Source organism: Amblyomma americanum, chromosome 4, assembly GCF_052857255.1.
Source record: "Amblyomma americanum isolate KBUSLIRL-KWMA chromosome 4, ASM5285725v1, whole genome shotgun sequence".
Taxonomy (NCBI): Eukaryota; Metazoa; Arthropoda; class Arachnida; order Ixodida; family Ixodidae; genus Amblyomma; species Amblyomma americanum.
In genome coordinates this window covers 219,312,787-219,332,242 of record NC_135500.1, presented here as the reverse complement: position 1 = coordinate 219,332,242, position 19,456 = coordinate 219,312,787, and the positions used below count along the sequence as shown (strand labels likewise).

Genomic DNA, 19,456 nt, shown 5'->3' with positions numbered 1-19,456 from the left:
ACTGCAGTCAGAAATTTGTACAGTTAGCAACAACCTCTTAGGAAACAGCGCGAAGGACCGGAGTTCATAGAAACGGTGGGAAATTCGGGAACCACGAGCATGCTCGTTAAATACTGCGATTGTTCTTGCGCAGATTTGTCAGACACAACACCACGCGTTATGCTTGCCGGTTTTGATGCATACGCTTTAGAGCAGCTAGAGTAAAAATAATTGGTTTTGGGGGAAAGTAAATGGCGCAGTATCTGTCTCGAGCGCATCTCGGCGGACACCTGAACCGAGCCGTAAGGGAAGGGATAAAGGAGGGACTGAGAGAAGAAAGGAATAAAGAGCTCGAGGTGTCGTAGTGGAGGGCTCCGGAATAATTTCGACCGGGGTCTTTAACGTGCATTGACATCGCACAGCCCACGGGCGCCTTTGCGTTTTCGCCTCCATCGAAACGCGGCCGCCGCGGTCGAGTTCGACCTCGCGTAACCCGAGATGCTACAGTAACATGCGAAAATATCTCCGATTCTCAATTCAATCCCAGCTCCCACATTGTCGCTTTATTGATATATCTTTTAACCTGTGCTCACCTTGGCAAAAAGTACGTCATAAAGTGCAGGCATGCCGGATGATCGGCATCTGCCATTCACTGCACTACAAAATATTAAAGCGAAATCTTTAATGGCCGCAGATTGAGCAGTTTCGCGTTATTCCTGGAGAGCCGTGCTGCGCATGCGTGAGGAACAGTGACGACACACGGCGCATTTCTCTCGCTCGCTCCCTAGTCACTGCGTATGCGCCACTGGAAGCACCGAGCCACAGGTGTTCCGCCGCTGCGCAGCGCCGCGCCTTTCCTCAAAATAATAATAATAATAATAATAATTCGTTATGGGGGAAAGGAAATGGCGTAGTATCTGTCTCATATATCGTTGGACGCCTGAACCGCGCCGTAAGGGAAGGGATAAAGGAGGGAGTGAAAGAAGAAAGGAAGAAAGGGGTGCCGTAGTGGAGGGCTCCGGAATAATTTCGACCACCTGGGGATCTTTAACGTGCACTGACATCGCACAGCACACGGGCGCCTTAGCGTTTTGCCTCCATAAAAACGCAGCCGCCGCGGTCGGGTTCGAACCCGGGAACTCCTCAAAATTCAACTTTCAATTTTCTGTTTTCTCTTTGTTCTTTCCATCTCTCCTTTATCTCTTCCTTTACTGCGCAGTTCGGGTGTCCACTGAGATTTGTAACACGGCTACTGTGCTTTGCGCACTTGCCGCGCCATCTGGCATGACGTCACACCGCGCGGCTCGCCGCCGCTAGCCACCCTACCGACGCCGCCGTTTGGTATGACGTCACACCGCGTACCTCGTCGTCGCGCTCGCTTCGCCAGCTGCGTCGCATGCCTGATAACATGTCGGAGGATCGTAAAGGAGAGCTCGCGTGCGCCGCAACCACGGTTGTGTCGTCTTAAATGCATGCGAGAACAACATAGCTAGGCAACCAGACTAACCTGGACTTGCAATCAAGATCAACCAAGGCTAACCATGCTAAGCTTTAGCCTTCACTACGTATATCCTGGCATAGCCGAGCTAAGCCACTGCCAATTTTCTCTCTCTCTCGTTTTCTGTCACTACTGCGCATGCGCCACTAGTAGCACGGAGCCACAGCGCCGCGCCTTTCCTCAAAATCAAACTTTCAATTTTCAGTTTTCTCTTTCCTCTTTCCCGGGTTCGAACCCGACCGCGGCGGCTGCGTTTTTATGGAGGAAAAACGCTAATGCGCCCGTGTGCTGTGCGATGTCAGTGCACGTTAAAGATCCCCAGGTGGTCGAAATTATTCCGGAGCCCTCCACTACGGCACCTATTTCTTCCTTTCTTCTTTCACTCCCTCCTTTATCCCTTCTCTTACGGCGCGGTTCAGGTGTCCAACGATATATGAGACAGATACTGCGCCATTTCCTTTTCCCAAAAACCAATTATTATTATTATTATTTCCTCTTTCCCTCCCTCCTTTATCCCTTCATTTACGGCGCTGTTCAGGTGTCCACTGAGATATGTGAGACGGTTACTGTGCCATTTCCTTTCCTCAAAAACCAATTATTATTATTATTATTTCCTCTTTCCCTCCCTCCTTTATCCCTTCATTTACGGCGCTGTTCAGGTGTCCACTGAGATATGTGAGACGGTTACTGTGCCATTTCCTTTCCTCAAAAACCAATTATTATTATTATTATTTCCTCTTTCCTCCCTCCTTTATACCTTCATTTACGGCGCTGTTCAGGTGTCCACTGAGATATGTGAGACGGTTACTGTGCCATTTCCTTTCCTCAAAAACCAATTATTATTATTATTATTATTTCCTCTTTCCCTCCCTCCTTTATCCCTTCATTTACGGCGCTGTTCAGGTGTCCACTGAGATATGTGAGACGGTTACTGTGCCATTTCCTTTCCTCAAAAACCAATTATTATTATTATTATTATTTCCTCTTTCCCTCCCTCCTTTATCCCTTCATTTACGGCGCTGTTCAGGTGTCCACTGAGATATGTGAGACGGTTACTGTGCCATTTCCTTTCCTCAAAAACCAATTATTATTATTATTATTTCCTCTTTCCTCCCTCCTTTATACCTTCATTTACGGCGCTGTTCAGGTGTCCACTGAGATATGTGAGACGGTTACTGTGCCATTTCCTTTCCTCAAAAACCAATTATTATTATTATTATTATTTCCTCTTTCCCTCCCTCCTTTATCCCTTCATTTACGGCGCTGTTCAGGTGTCCACTAAGATATGTGAGACGGTTACTGTGCCATTTCCTTTCCTCAAAAACCAATTATTATTATTATTATTTCCTCTTTCCCTCCCTCCTTTATCCCTTCATTTACGGCGCTGTTCAGGTGTCCACTGAGATATGTGAGACGGTTACTGTTCATAGAGTTCATTGGCGTTGACAACTTTGCAAACACCGTTCATCTTCACGAAAGGAAAGGCGGACAACCGGCTCCGTGGTCAGTGGAGACCTCAATCTCGCTTTAGCTTTGTATATCCTGGATTAGCTAGGCTAATCCACATTAATTTTAACGCGACAGCGTTAAAGAGCTCGTGTCGCAAAAAACCGATGTCGGCTTCGGCGGCACCCGCCGCGGTGGCTCAGTGGTTAGAGTGCTCGGCTACTGATCCGGAGTCTAAAGGACACGCTGAAGCAGGCCGAGGAGGCTTACGACTAGGATGGATGGATGGATGAATACGGCTGAACCCTTTCAATCGGGCGGTGGCTCAAGCCACCTAGCCATGTCTTGTGAAATTTTACTCCTGTCTTGCTTTTTGAATTTTTTGAAATTTTACTCCTGTCTTACCAATCATATAACCTGCGCTTGGTTACTTCTACCCACTCCAGATCTACTTTCCCTTCACTATCCTTAAACCCCAATGCCTTGGGTAAATCGGCCCCGCTGCTTTCCACTGTAGGGTGAAGCCCTTTACACAAAAGTATCAAGTGTTCAGCCGTTTACTCCTCCTCTCCACACGCAATGCACAACGTGTCTATCTCGTGGTACCTGACTCCAGTCCTGGTCTCAAACAACAAAGAGCTTCCCATACAATTATCATAGATATTTTATTTGGCAATTTCCTGTTTAAAGGTCCGGTATGTTCACAGTGCCGATTTCGTCAGCATCCCTGTTTTCCACAGAGCTCTCTCTGTTTCTTTAAGCTTTTTCTTAACCGATAATTGCTGATTTGCCGCCTTACTGCTGTCCAGATATTTGCTTGTCAATTTTCTAGTTCGCTTTCTCCATACCGTGTCAACATTCTTTATATACAGGTATCTGAAAACTTTCCTAGCCCACTGCTTTTCCCCCATTTTTCTCAATTGCTCCTCAAATGCTACCTTACTGCTAGCCTCTCTGCTCTCGAAAAACACCCATCCCATATCACCCTGTACCCCCTGATTTGGTGTATTGCCATGTGCTCCCAAAGCTAACCTCCCTACTCCCCGTTGTTTAATTTCTAACCTTGCTTGAACATCTGGTCTCATGCACATGACCGCATTACCGAAAGTCAGGCTACGGACCATCACCCCATTCCAGATCCCTCTTACCACTTCGTACCTATTGTAATTCCACAGTGACCTATTTTTCATGACAGCTGCATTCCTACTAGCTTCATTCATTACATATTTTTTATGCTCTGTCAGATACTCAGCACTGTTATTTATCCACACCCCAAGATACTTGTACTCATCCACTACCTCTAGCATGAACTCCTGTATTCTATGCTCGCCGCCCTCTTCATTAAATATCATGACTGCAGATTTTTACTTACTATACTTGAAACCTAATCTATCTCCCTCTGTACCGCATATGTCTATCAACTTCTGCAAGCCTTCCTTGTTGTCAGCCATTAGCACTATATCATCCGCGTATATTATCTATCATCCGCATATACTAGGCAGCGACGAGGCAGCGCCCTCGTTCAAAGAAAACGTAAAGCTCGCACGAAAATTATATTTCACAATAGCCCGTAGGTGCCGCCACATGTATCAGGTTACTCACAAAGTATAAAAGTCAGTTCATTAATTTAGCTATTTATGATGGAAAGGCACATAGCTCCCACGATGTCACAGGGACTCTCCTCCCCATTAAAAAAAAACAGCCGGTATTATGCATAGTCTCAGCCAATGTAAATATTTTTTTCTTTATTCTTAGCGCACTGAACGGTTCGGAGCTGCGCGTGTTGTTGTAATGAGCAATTAATGCTCACAACGTCCATCGAAATTTTTTTTAAAGAAGCAAATTTCGTCCGATATAACGTGATGCGCGACCCGTGCAACATGTCACAACACGTCATGAATATGAGAAATATTTCAGTTCGCTGCATTCAATGATGCCGATGCGCACAGAGAAAATCGATCCGGCGCCAAACGTTACAAATGTACGGACGATTTCGTTCAGGTGACTCGACAAAGCCCCTTTTTTGCAGAATTGTTTAGTGCCCCCCAGTTTCAGTATTACGCGCCACACATCAGGCGGCATTTAATGGACGCGGTGTGTGCTCGCGCAAGTACGCACTTTGTTTTTATTTTTTCGCAAGCATTAAATCCATTATTGTATTTCAACCAGCAGTGCTTCAGTTGAATTCAGTACTGTGAGATCAAACGCTGTCCACAATTTGTTTGATCCAAAGTCCGCTCTTTGTATCCTGGGAACATATGCGATGAAAGCGAAATGCGCAACATATACGCAAAGCAAACGATAAAAAACGTATCATTCTTTCTTTCGCGGCTCGTTGTTTGCAAAGCGCGCGGCCAGCTGCACCGGTACAGCGACCTTGGACGTGTTCCCGTCCCACATCGCTTTCGCACAGAGAATCTACATGCCGGCGGGCTTTGACAGTGCGGTTGGAGCAAGTTCGCGCTACAGTGGAGCGAACGACCGCACGATGGCGATGCCCGCGGTTCGCGGAAATTTCCTTCTGCGCTTGTTTTGACGAATCAGCTGTACGCTATCAGTGTTTCCCGCTAGTATCGATTTTCCACCGAAGCCATTCAGCGGGGCTTGGCAACACTGACCGTTCTTCGTGAGTAGTGGGGGTGAGCAGCCACTGACGGGAACAGCCGATCACCCCAGCAAAACTTCGCCCGTAGTACAATGTTCACGCAAAGACAGTTGACAAGATTCGTCACATCGAGTTCCCAGCGACTTCTGGAAAGGCTCAGCTACACTGTTTCGCAGTATTATCGCGAATGTCACTGTGTGGCTACGATGCCGCAACCTAAGGTTTTTCGGGGGTTGCCGGCGGCCAACAGCACCGTTGTAAACATGTTTACATTTTGGCCAGCTGGGCGGGGCCACGCGCACCGCTAGATGCGGCTGTCGCCGAAGAAGTCAGCATTGTTATGTTTCTAGTGGCATCGGACTGGCGCACTGAAGGGATAATAATTAAAACCCATGTGTTTTTCGGTGCCCATCGAGCTTTTTTCTCCGACGAGCGGCCGGCACCGCAACGCGCGTAGCCCAACATCCGGGACCTTGGTGCGAACGCCATGGCCGCCTGACAACGGCGTCGGCCAATGAGGAAATAGGTCAGAGGCTGAGCGTCCAATGGGAGCGCCGTGAAAATCACATGGCTTTGTTGTCGAGCGCGGCAGCGGCAGGCGAGCCGGCCCGTAGAGTGGGGAAGGACAAGATCAGCCAGCTGTGCTCGAGATAGCGAACGGTCGTTCCCTCGACGCACCGGTGCGGACCTCTCGGTGTTTGTCGCCGTGTTTTCCTTCGGTCTAGCATGTCAGTGCGCCGGCTCCGGCGCGAGCAGGCGGTGAAATCGTGAGTGTGCGCGTGAAACGGAGGATAGTGAGAGCAAGCAGCAGCTACGCGCGCGCGGAGAGAGCGACATGTCGACAGGCAAGCGGCTGGCCAAGCGCTCGATCCTGGGCACGCGAGTGTGCGCCCCGACGCCAGACGGCCTCCACACGCCGGGCGTGATCCAGGCGACCAAGACGGACGCGGACGAAGAGAACATATACACTGTCACGTTCGCAGACAAGACGACGGGCGAGTACCGCGGCGAAGAGCTCATCGGACCGGGCTTCCAGACCATAGCGGGACTCACTCTTAAGAGCGGCCAGCGGGTGTACGTAACGTTCAACGGCCGCGAGGTGTCCGGAGTCGTACAGGAGCACGACGAGGCTCGCGACGACGTGCTGATCAGCGTCCAGCCATCGCAGCATAACCACCACATCACGCAGACTGTGCAGCTGCATAAGCGTTTGGAGGAGGTGCGACTCCTGGAGAGCCGCAAGTCGGCTCGTCTGCAGGACTTGGACACCGACTATTCGCGGCTTGCCGAAGGTCAGGGCGAGCTGCGACGGCGAGCCGCCTCCCTCAGCATTGACGTGCCGCCCTCCATAAAGTGAGTATTTACTGTACATGCACAGTAATGCTGCCGCGTGGATAAACCAGAATTACATTTTTTTATTGTTGCTGTTTACGTTAGCCGGCCGGCCTCGACATGGCCGCTCGCTGGAGTGAGGCCTCAGCTGATCGTGGGTACAGCTGGTTTTTGGATCAGACCGGGTTAGTCAGCCTTCGCTGTGCGTCGGAGAATTTTACTGGCTTTTCTTATTCCCTCTCCGACCTGCTCCGACGAGATTCGCCAAGTCGAAAGGAGACCGGCCGAAGCGGCCGCGCGTGCGTTCGCCGCCGGGCGATCAGCTGTGTGGCAGCCACCTCGCAACGAAAGCCGGCCGGCGAGCGAGCCCTCGCTTGCTGCGTACACACAAACATGGAGGCGCGCCTCGCCCCTCGCGAACCGGCGCACGCGCACCGACGTCAACCTGACGTCACGGCCTGTTTTGCGCCTTCCTTCCCGGGAAAGCCTCGCAGCAGCAGCAGCGGCATACCCCCCCTTGTGCGTGTGTGTCGCAACTCCGCAGAACACCGCCCTTGCCCCTTCTTGCCGTGCTGCTTCGATCCAGCGAGGCCTGTTTGTGCGTGCTTGACTTGCTCGGGGTCCGAGCACGGCACGCCTCTCTCCGACGCCCTTCCCTGCGTCCCACAGGCGTTTCGGGACACTGCGGCAGGCAGGTTGTGCGTGTTGCGTGTTTCTCCTCTGTGCCGGGCGAAGCCGGCTTTGCGGGTGCGGCGGCGAAGGGGGGTTTTCTCGCTTTTTGTTTCTCGCGCGCTCCCTTCCTCCCCGTTTCTCTTCATCGTCCTCCTCGCGCGCGCGGCCTCATGATCTCTTCCGGGGTCGAAGCGGAGCGGCGCTTGGAGAACTACTCCGTTCCTCGGTCGCGCGCGAAAATCGCCCAGGGACCGCTGTGTGCCTGCCGCCTCTTCTGTATGCGCGTCGTCGTCGCAGTGGTAGCTTCGAGAGGATGCTGGAGAGCGGGGGGAGGGGTTAGAGAGGGCAAGGGAATGGTGGCGCACTGGCCCTGTGCGGAGGCCATTTTCTTCCGCGGTCGTCCGTTTGCCGGCAAGTTGGATTCCAGGGCACTCAGTGGTTTGCGCAATGCTGCCTGTCGCGACCTGACATTGCGGCCGTCCCCCGAGTCGAATGAGCTTTGTTGCGAAGACTGTCTCCCGGCCATTCTGCAGCAACGTCGGCTCGGCTTCTTTTCTAACTTATACGAAACAGTCGCGAAAAGCAGCGGCGAGGCGCAACCGCAGCTGAAGTACCTGCTAATAAACGGCTGTTGGATACTAGAGTTCTTGCTGCTCATCGTCGTGCTGATGCCGGTTCATTGTTTCCATGAAGCCTTTTTACTTTTCTTTTGACGCATTCTTATCTGCAGCTTTATCAGCGCCGCCTTGGATGTTTCTCCTCCGAATTAGCAATCAGCTGGCGTGGACTACAATAGGCGGTGGTATATTTGGCACGTTCAGTGGCCTTCTCACCGAGACGGAGTAGACGAGAACAAATGCGTACTACACCTTGCTCAACGGCGCTCATTGCGCCATTATAACCTGTCCCGAGAACGAAGAGAGATGTGCTCACTTGCCAGCTGGCACGCTCGCCTCACTTGGCTGCACTGGCACTGATTTTTCGTTTCTTTGTTTTTTGTGCGCGTAACAACAGTTGTCCATTCGCACTGCCCGGCCAACGCGTAGGACTACCTTTCGCTGACAGCCTTTTGGCGCCTTTGTCGTTTGGAACGTATGGCGCATATGATGTCCCTCCGCCTTCAGTTGCATGAAGGGAAAATGGCCAGTGACACAACGTTGTCCGTACTCTGCAGCCTTTTGTTCTTTCGTCAAAAGACTCATTGAATATGACAAGGCTAATACTTGTGGCTCTTCACTGCTCGAACGTAGCGAAATAAATCGAGTGAGCTAAACGAATAGCAAACAGACTTGAAGGGCTGGGCTTCCTTTCCAGGAAGTTGGTCCGATCTTGAGATAAGCAATTGCCATCAATTATATAAGCCAACTTCAGGATGTTGCCTCTTCTCTGCCTTCATTTCATTATATTTGTCCGCCTTTTTTAATGTAGCTGTTTCTCGGTTTTCGTTGTGTCTCATTTCTGAGCTTAAGACGGAAGTTTTCGGGACATCAGGCTGCGCTGAATTCTTTTTTTTTTTTTGCGCACACAAAGACGACACAATAAGGACAGGGAAAACAGGATCGAAGTCTCGTGAGAATATACCAACTGGCCCCACAACGCATATTACTGCGCTGAATTTGTTTTTTTTTTTCGTCGAATGCTGTCTGCTGTTGTGTGTGTCGTCTGCTCAGTTCGGCTACCTACCTAGTGTGTGGGTAAGCACCGCTGCTTGTGGCATACAACCTCCCTGGTGTGCCGTCCGAAAGTCACGAGCAAATGCTTTCAATCGAAGCGTATCCCTCAAAGTTCACTCTGCGCGAATGTTGATGGCACAAATTGCACAGCGAGCCGCTGTTTGGCTGACGCTGCTCTGTTCTAATTAGGAGGCAGCTATATTTGCTATGTCGTATGCAGTGGTAATCGAGTCTAAACTATACGCTCAGTGCTGCAGAAAGTTTTACACATTGATGCAAACAAACTTGCGTGTAAAATCAGCAACTACAGTCTTGCAAAGGCGGAATGTAAAATAATGCACGCATTTCACATATTCCGTTCCTCTCTTTTGGTTGCTGTTTCTTTTTTTTTCAGGAAGAGCCAGTGGAACGTTCCATTCTGTCGTTCTTTTTCTTTCTCGTAGCACGAGGAAAGGCGGCCGCTCAAGTGGGGCATTGGAATGGCCGTTTTCCGACGAGAAATGCGAAAAGCCCGATAGACAAAGAGCCTGACGCTGGTCGGTTCGCACTTTTGTTGCCCTGCGGAAGTGGACGCGCCGCTGCCCTTTGTCTCGCGTTCGGCCGCAGCCGTAAATAAGGTGGAATGGAATATGAATGTTTATGACCGAAAGAACGAACGAACGAATTCACTGATCACCAATGATGCTGGGGTTAGGGGAATGGGTGCTTGAGCAAGTGCACGGTCGATGCCCCTTGGTCCAGGAGTCCGTTGGCTGCAGCCGTGTCCCGCTCCATCCAGACGAAGTTTACGCTTGCCGAGCCGTTGAAGGAACGGCTAATACCAAGGAAGACGAAAGGACAGACGCTGTGTGTGTGTGTGTGGGGGGGGGGGGCTCTCTCTTTCTTCAGCGTTGCGGCCATTGTGGGCGTATACTAGCCCTCCCATAGAGAGAGAGAAAATGAGAAAATTCTTTTCCACACTAACCTAGCATTCGTCCCGGTGGCCCCGGACTCGTTTCGATGGAAGCGAAACTCAGTGTAGGTGCCCGTGTGCTGTGCGATGTCAGTTGTAAACGAATCCGGAGCTCTGCACTCCGGCGTCCCTCCTCGGGACGTTAAGCGCACAATTTACAATTTGTTCAACTTGCTTTGTAGACGGAGATATGATTTGCAACGACCACGTGTCCGACCTCGGCATAGTCCTTTAAAAGCACGCCCACCTGGGAACATTTTGACAGAGCATCGTACGCCACATGCTCCAGATGATGCGGCGTGATGGCCGTCACACCTGCGCCAGCGGCATCAACGGAGCGAACAGAGGGGAGGCTTGAAAACGATCTCACTCGGCGATACGATAAGCGAACGAAGTGGCGGTGGTCAGGAAGCACAATGCAGAGAATGCACCCGAGCAGTTCATCGAAACTGGGCCGGCGAAAAGGGGAAGGTCGCCGGACCGCCCGCCTCTCGCTTTCCCTGCGGGCGACGCTGTTTGTTCGCTCCTCCAAAGTGGGTCGACAAAGCGCTGCCGCAGAGCCAACGCAGAAATTATAAATTTTGCAGGAGTTACCTTCCTCCTGACGTATGTTTATAGGATTGCCCTGAAGCAGTAAACTCAATTGCCCAAATCAGGAAAAGAAAACGCCTCCCTGCCTTCGGACCTGTGTGGCAGAGTCTCGCGACAACTTTGAGAGGGCTCCCAGCTGGTTTTGGTCAAACAACCACACAAAGACTGTATATAGAGATGAACGGAAAGGCAGGGAGGTTCAAAAATAGTGTTTTTTTGTTTTTTGACGAAAGGAAATGGCGCAGTAGCTGTCTGACTTCTTGGTGGACACCTTAACCGCATCGTAAGGGATGGTGGGAGTGAAAGAGAAAGAGGTGCCGTAGGGGGGGCTGCGGTAGCTGGCGATCTTTTTCGTGCCCTGACATCGCACAACACACGGGCGCCTTATGCGTTTCGCCTCCATCGAAACGCGGCCGCCGCGGTTGGGTTCGAACCCAGGTAGGCGACTCCCAGTATGCTACCCTACACGGCGGAAGGGGACAAATAGGGAGAGAAAGATAGGGAAGATAGGAATGGGAACACCTCATATCCGGTGTGCTTGCCCGGGCCCGCTGGTTTTTTTTTTTTTTTTGTAGTGATAGCTACATTACGCTAGCATTTCGAGCCTTCAGCGTGGCCACCCCGTGGCAGCACCGTGTCTGGTCACGTGGTGCGGAGCAGCTGTCGGCGGCGCGGCGCGCCGGCGAAACTGAGGGGGACGGGGGGAGGGAGAGTGAATCCACGTCCAGGGACGAAGATGAAGAAGGAACGCCCAGCGAAACGCAGCGGCGAAAGACTGACTTTGCAATTCGACTCAGCGAGTTCCACTCGGCCAGCTGTAGCTATCGTGTCACTCTAGGTTTAACCAGAGCTAAACCACCGCCATTTTTTTTTCTTTCGTACACCACGACTAAAAATCAACGAGACAAGCACCATGGGTATGAAGTCTCTCGTAACACCAGCTATCGCTTGATGAGAAAGGGCGGCCAGCGTCGTCGCTGCACACGTCGGGTGAATTGAGTATGGGGAGGCGGTTGTTGTCGCAGCCTGTTTGACCAGAGCACGCATGCAAGAGACGTGGAAGGGAGGCCGTCCGAGCTGCGCTGCGTGCCGCAACGCACGGCGAGCGGGGAAGCGAGCCAGCAGTGCTGCCGACACGCAACGCTGGCCATCTCGGGCAGCCCTCCGGCGGGCGGGTGGCGGTACCCGACGCGCCCTTGCGCAGGCCCGAGCGGCCGCGTTACACACTTCGCGCACGCTCGCCTGTGCAGGCAAGGACAGAGGGAGGAGAGAGAGGGCGGTGTCCGCGGAAGATCATCGCCATCTACGTCCGCTGCGGCGGCCTTGCGAACTGTGCCGCCGCCCCACGTCACGTTTGTCGTGGAAGCAGTACAGCCCTAGGCCTAGGCCACGGGTTTGCCCTGCGCGCTTATAATACATGCTCCGCCCGTTTCTTCTTGGTTTCAGCTAGGATGCGCCATTAAATCGCGTTCCCCACACACTCTGTTCTCTCCCAACGCTGCACCAGCTAGGTGACAGTTTCGAAGATGATGGGGTGAGGTCGAGGGCATGGATGCGGTTGATTGGGAAGAGGTTCACGCTCGTGAAATGCGCCGCTTTTCAATGCAGAGACCGTATACATTATTCGCGCAGTTGTTTTTCTTTTTTTTATCTGCGTGCTCCTGTGGTGGAGGACCTCTTTTAGCTCCTAGCGAGGCGGTTGTAGGGCCAGAAAGGCGCCGAGGGCAAGAGACGCGAAAGTTGCATAGTGGCTTCGCTATTACAGCGAGCAACCGCAACGTCGCTTGCTGTGGCCGCCGTCGGCGAGTGGTGGAGTACTCCCCCCAGGGGGTCTCGTGAGCTCAGCGGGTGTAAAGTACACGTGTGGTGGTCCGTCGTCCCAGTCCATTGCGAAGCAGGTATGGTGAGCGAGAAAGAGAGAGAGGGGGTAGAAGGGGCCCTCCAACGCGCCATTCTTCCCTCCGCTACCGCCACTTAGCACGCCCATGCTCTGGTGCGCTTAGTCGCGGTGCTTGGACGCGCGCTGGAAATTGGGCCCGAGTGGGGAGAAAGAAGAAACGAGAATTGCTTCAGGAGAAAAGAACAGAATAGCGAATAGGACTCGAATGCGCCGCCTTTCTTTTTTTTTTTACCCTTTCACGGCACTCCCACCCGGCAGCGACGGATGAAACGCTCACCTGCGGCCCCGCTAATACTGTCTATTGCGCTAAATGTCTTTCTTTATTTCTTTCCGCCTTCCCTCTGTTAGGAAGTGCTGTTAGTCTTAAAAGTGCAGGGGGGGGGGGGGGGGGGGTGATGGTTGTGAGTAAGGGCGTGCTTTGTACAAGCACTTTACCCGGACCGTGGGACAGGGATAATTTGGTGGAAACACACAACGTGGCATAGGCGCCAAAAAGCGAGGAAAGAAAAAATAAAATACAAAAAACTAGGTCGGAGAATACGTATACGCGAGCACACGAGCAAAGCTCAGAGGAGGCAGAGTGCATGGGGGACGCATGGAGAGCGTTACAGACACCCCGGAAAGGAGAGCCCGAGCGAAAAGTGGCGCGGTAATTAACGAGAGCCGCGGATGAACAATTAGGGCCGCGGCCAAGGAGCTGGTCGCGTGCAGCAGCCCAGTATATGTATACGCGTAGGGTATATTATTACGTACGGCGACTTCCGGAGCGAGGAAGCCGTTACAATGTGTATATACGTACAGCACTCGTATTCGTACGTCGGGGAGACCACCGAGGTAACCCCTCCTCAAGATTACCGGCGGGAAAGGCAGTGTGTATATAAATGCTGGCCGCAGTAGTGGTGGTAAAACCGCGAAATTGCTCCGAGTTTGTGAATAACGCGTACGTATGAACTCGTAACGCCATAAGCGCGAACAATGTATTACACGTTCCTCGCGGAAGGCATCCCTAAGCCGTCCGCAGGAGACTTCCGTTTCTTGAGAAGAATAATCACAGAAGAGTACACAAGACTAAGAGAACGAAACGGTGGCGCATGAATGTCGGAGAAAAGATTAAAAATAAAGGAGGGAGTGAAAGAAGAAAGGAAGAGAGAGGTGCCGTAGTGGAGGGCTCCGGAATAAATTCGACCCCCTGGGGATCTTTCACGTGCACTGACATCGCACAGCACACGGGCACCTTTGCGTTTCGCCTCCATCGAAACACCCATGCGGTGATATTCTCGGTGCTCGTCGAAGAATGCAAGGAGGTCTGAATAAATGCAGAGGAGCTTTCCACTAAATTGCGACTTTCTTAACCCAAGAACTGCTGCGGAAAATCAAAACAAAAATAAAGAGAGATTTGCGTAATTAGTAGTAGTGGTTTATTAAAATAATTAATAAACAGGAAGGAAAAGATTTTTGCTAGCCCCGACATCTGCCATCGATACGCAAGCACCTGAGCTGGGGCAGCGGAAATAAAGGATGGCAGGCAGAATGGAGAAATGAAATGAGAGAGGTGAGGGGACAGGAAGAGAGGGTAGGTGGGAGAGATACTATACACAAACAGTTGCGGGGCTCTGCAGGTTCACGGATGGCAGTTGTTGGGATAGCGATGATGGGTTAACGTCCTCCTTATATGCGGAATCATTCATTCTCTCCAATCGTAGATCCCTGGGAGTCTTCCTACTCCTCCTGGCGCAGTGGTGCAGCGGTCAAATTAAGATGCGCCACTGCCCTTCTATGACAGGTGCTGCCATCGGTGGTGGGACTTGGGTTGCTTCGGTACCCAGGTTGCTCTTGCCGAGCAGCATCCCACGATTAAATGAGACGATTAGTGAGCAGCCTGCCAGGCTCGAGACAAACGCAACAGCTGAATTCGGGGAATGGTCGCTATATATGGCTGCTATAGCGCACTAAAACTCCAGGCGTCTTTGTTTACCATGGTTCGCTCGCCTCTGTGGCCGGGCGGCTGTTGAATGTTCAGCGACTGGCGCATGCAGTCCTTTTCGACAATCGTGCACAGTTCCTGGCAGACAGCTGGCTGCTTGCAGACGCACGCGTGTGCCCGCTCGGTTTCAAATGATCATCACCCCGCACGGATGTTCCCGCGTGGAATATGAATTCGTCACGGGATATGAACACAGGAGCGCTGTGGAGGTTTTCCTTGCGCGCTGGCGGGGAGCCTGTTTTTCTTATCGTGTACAGGGCGTCAGGTGTACGCACTGACCTAGTGCATAGATACCAAGTATCAGATCTCGCAAAAGCGTCCGCAAAGCGCGGGCGTGGCCTGCCAGAGAGGCACGTGCGAGCGCGCACTGCTTGTGCGGGAGTCATCGCTTCGCCACCGGCAAAAACACAAAGCGCTCGCGCAGCTCCGCGATGTGCTGCCTGTCTGCACCCCAGCGTAGGCCGCCGCCAATGTGGCAGCCGTGCGATGACGACAGAGTTCAGAGACCTTGAAGGTACCGCGCAAGAGCACTCTGCATGGCTCATGTTCAGGGGGTTTAACGTCCCAAAGCGGCTCAGGATATGAGGGACGCCCTAGTGAAGGCCTCCGGAAATTTCGACCACCGGGGGTTCTTAAACGTGCACCGACATCGCACAGTACACGGGCCTCTAGAATTTCGCCTCCATCGAAATTCGACCGCCGTGGCCGGGACTGAATTGGCATCTTTCGGGTCAGCAGTCGAGCGCCATAACCACTGAGCCACAGCGGCGGCTGGCAAGAACACACATATGATGTGAATATGACTCCTATGATGTGAACTTGATATGAAACGAATGATGTGATATTATGTGCGAGGGTTTATCGTCCCTAAGCTACAGCTTGGTCGTGCCTTTATGTTAGGTATATATGGCATTCGTTATCGGGTTTAATTTCCCGGAATTCGGAAAATAAAATTTGGCCAATGTGCTTGCAGCTCGAATTCGAGGTTATTCAGCAAAAAATTTCGGTAATTCGCTTTTTTTTTTCTTGGGGGGGGGGGGGGGGGGGCATTTTCTTTTTTGCAGCAGAAGACGATTTACAATAAGCGCGGTACATAAAATGCCCCAACTTTTGCACATTATTTCGAAAGCAACAAAAAAATGGAGGTTGAATTGGAAAATTCTTCACCAATCGAGATTTTTTTTTTCGCCTCATACACAACAATTTCATCATGTACATTACCCATCCCCTAGCAGTTTTGTGACCTTTGTACTCTGCGAATATGCTCCTTCAACACCACATCGGCCATTTTAAACGCGAAAGAACCTTGAATCAGGACAGCGCTTGATATGGTGATGCCAGTAAGACGTCTGCTCGGTACTCACGTTTTGTCTTCCCGCTCTTAAGCCTTCTCGAACTTATCCTAAAATTAAGCCGCGTCGTCAGTGACAAGCGATAAAAGAGATAAAAAGATCATCTCTCGACCAAAAACGCATCTCTGGAATAAGCACAACACATTCGGTAAGTTCCGCGCGGTGTCTTCAGCTTTGTTCTTGAAGAAATTCTTTCGGGTTACAAGAATGAGTAAAGTCGGGTTTTATCCGAAAACAAAGGGCTCTGGCCTCTAGGTATACACTGTAGTGGAGGGCTTTGGATTCGGTCCCACCACCCGAGGTTTTTAAGAGCGTCAGATCTTACTCATCACGTTTCTCGATTTCTTGGAGTCTGCTACCACGTCCCATCGGCGTGAAATTTGCCAAGTCCGAGGAATTCAAGATGGCGGCTCTCATAGTAAATCGATATAGCAACCCAATTGGTGATTGACTGGGGATATCATGCAATATGTACAAGTGAAATGTTTGCGAGTGTGTTTATCATGTGGGAAAATAAACGTACAAATTCGTATTTCCATTGGTGTATCTCATTCGTATCAATTCTGGTAAACCAAACAGCTAACGCTCGGTGGCGTCACCATTTTTTCAACGTGCACGGACATATCGCCGGGCGTTTTTGCATTTCGCCTTCTTTGAGGGAGGGAAGCCGTGCGGTGGCTGTGTCGGAAGCCGGCGAAACTCCGCGGCTAGCGACCTGCAGAATGAAGTAGACCGATACGAGGCGATAACGAACCGCGCACGTGTCATGCAGCGCACTCAGCCTCTTGCGCGAACGCGTTGGAGCTTCAAGCGCAGGCAGCTGGCAGCAGCCGAGCATCGCACTCCGCGAGGCGCAACGCACGCTTAATTCCCCCCTTCCGTGAACATTGCACGGATGCTGTCAGTGCTTCCGGTGCTTTTCGAGCCGGCGCGCACGGCACGGGCTGCTCCTCTGCGCGAGTTTCTCGCTGCAGTTTGGACGTCATGTTCCTGCCTGCGCCATGTGTAGTGGCTGCAGTCGTGTGCAGTGGTACTACTGACAGAACGGAGCAGCGCGACACGTGTCAGGCTTCTTGGAGGAGAGGGGTGAGGGAGGAGTGAAGGCGGCCATCTTTCTCACCTCACCTGTGGGTATACAGCGCTGCGAATGCGATGCAATGTAGTACGCATGCAGTTACATATGGCACTGGTACGACCTATAGTGCTGCAATGCATATCTTACAGAGCGCAGCCGATGTGGCAGCAGCATCCGCACCGGAAGAGATCTTTTTTAAAAGGCAACGGGAAAACACGGAAGGATGGAAACCCTAAAAAGGCCGGAGCCCGACCTGCGAGTCAATGGCCCGGGTCATTGACAGTCGCATCTGCGAATTACAAGCTCGGCCTTTTTTTTTATTTCTTTCTCGCCAAACAAAACTTAAAAAATAGAACCCGAAAAGTCAGTGCGTACGTTTGATTTCAAAGGTCGGGCGATAACCTCACCATAGGAGCAGTGAACGTGTCACTCACGCGTACACCTATACAACGTCGGAATCAGCACCTTGTTCTGTCGCGTAGGGGGATCAACCTCGTTATTTTGCCCTGTAAAGGGTCATTATACCCTCCGCTGTCTGTGGTATTTATTAGCCTCGTTATACTTGCCGTTCGATAGCGATAAGCAAAAAAAAAGAATGATGAACAATTCCGCCCACTATTTCTCGATAGGAGCGCGGGAATTCGGTGCACCGGAAATTCGTTTCTTGTCCTTGTTTTTTATTTTTGGAACGAACCGAACCGAGCTGTTCGGCTCATTGAGGGCTCGACAGAGGAGAAAGCCTGGGAGGTTAGCGAAAGCTTTCACGTTGTCCGGTGAGGGACATTTGCTGCGACTTTTCGCTGAACACGAGTTTGTGAATCCTGCTTTCGGCCGCGGCATATTTATGGAGGCGAACATTCGAGAACACTCATGCCCCGCGAGATTTCGGAATGCGTTAATGAATTTCAACCTGGGCGGCCGACATTAATCCCAAGCTCCCCACTATGTCGTGCCTGATACAGTCCAGGTATGTCTTCTGCACATAAGACCTGCTAGTCATTAAAATTATTAGTATTACGCTTCTGAACACACAGCGAGGATAGAAACAAGAAGTGAGAAGAGGCAGTACCCCCTGCCATAAACAAATATGTAGTGACCACACCGAAATAATAGAGAATCATATAAAGAATACGTTGTTGAAAAAAAAAAGAACATACACATTGGAAGCACGCTCAAGGTAGAGGGTTCCATCTGGGAGGGTTTTGCAGGAAATGAAGCGCATATATACAGCGATGGACTGTCGACAGTGATTCTATAACCGAGGTGAATTGGAAGCTGCAGCGATGAATCTTGTTTGGGAAACAGCCGAGGACATTGAACTAGACCGCGACACGTCACTGCCCTCCGTCAACAGCGCTCCATTATGGAATGATTTTGCATGTGGCTTGCATCCTGTGCTGTGCACGTCATCTACACCTTCGATAATGCCGCGCTTGTTTGGCTCGGTTCGGTTCAACAACCCGAAGCAGCGCGCGGGAGGGCTCCGGAATAATTTCGAACACCTGGGGTTCTTTGACGTCGCGCACGTGTTCGCATTTCGCCTCTATCGGAATGAAACCACGGGATTCGATCCCGCAAACTTGGGCCCATCTCAGCAGCCACTGAACCATCGGGGCGGGTGTTTTCTTGGCTCAGTCGTGTTTGTTGCATGAAGAGAATTCAATGAATGCTACCTCTTTTGACTTCTGTCTTTTCCTGTCGTACATATACATCGTCAGTATGTACAGATCCGATCCTCCTCCGTAGTTGCTGCATTTGTTGGAGGAGGAAAGTCAGCCCCGACGCCACTAGTGACATCGTACGAATGCAAGGATTACCGAAATGGCTGGGAGACAAATTAAATAATCGGTACGATAATCGTTTTGCAAGAAGCAACACACCACCCCTGTGTACAGCTTTGCACCAGTCGATGCCATGCTGTTGTTTTGTGAACTGAGGCGGTATAATGTAAAGATTCATTCCATTCCAGTCTGTTCCGCTCTTGTCGTTCCCGTGCGCAGATACTGGCGATTTACAACTGGGGCTTGGCCTTCGTTGAGCAAATAAGAAAGGACAAAAAGAAAGGGGGGGGGGGGCATGTTTGGAGTAGGACTGTTATATTACCGCGCCTTCCTGGAATTCTGTTCGCGCCGTCATTTAGAAGGAACAGCACCTTGCGGCGCTCCCCACACGAAGAACTTGCTGTGCTGGCCAGCGGGCCTTTGTTCTTAATTAACACCGCAACGCAAGTAGTTGCCTGCACGAGTTTGGGAAATTATGACAGCATGTCAGCAGCTGCTGCTCTCCTGCGCAGCGCGAGAGGTGCTGGCGCGTGCGTGCGTATGTATATGTGCAGACGCGGACAAGTGCCGCAGTTTTATCCGAGCGTCGTCGTGCATGACAAGACTGATCACCGCG

General features: G+C 51.4%; 1 protein-coding gene across 3 annotated transcripts in view; it reads left to right on the top strand.

Moving 5' to 3' along the window:
- Window positions 1–6,095: 6,095 nt before the first annotated feature.
- Glut4EF (Glucose transporter 4 enhancer factor) overlaps window positions 6,096–19,456 on the top strand; it is a 149,737-nt gene continuing 136,376 nt past the window's right edge. For 2 of the 3 annotated variants that reach the window (XR_013313915.1, XM_077663500.1), the window contains exon 1: window positions 6,096–6,881. Coding sequence is in view for 2 of the 3 variants with exons in the window: in XM_077663500.1 (XP_077519626.1) it covers window positions 6,364–6,881 (518 nt within the window). In the remaining variant the exon portion in view is untranslated. The remainder of the gene's footprint in view (window positions 6,882–19,456) is intronic. The other variant, XM_077663501.1, reaches the window with a different exon arrangement.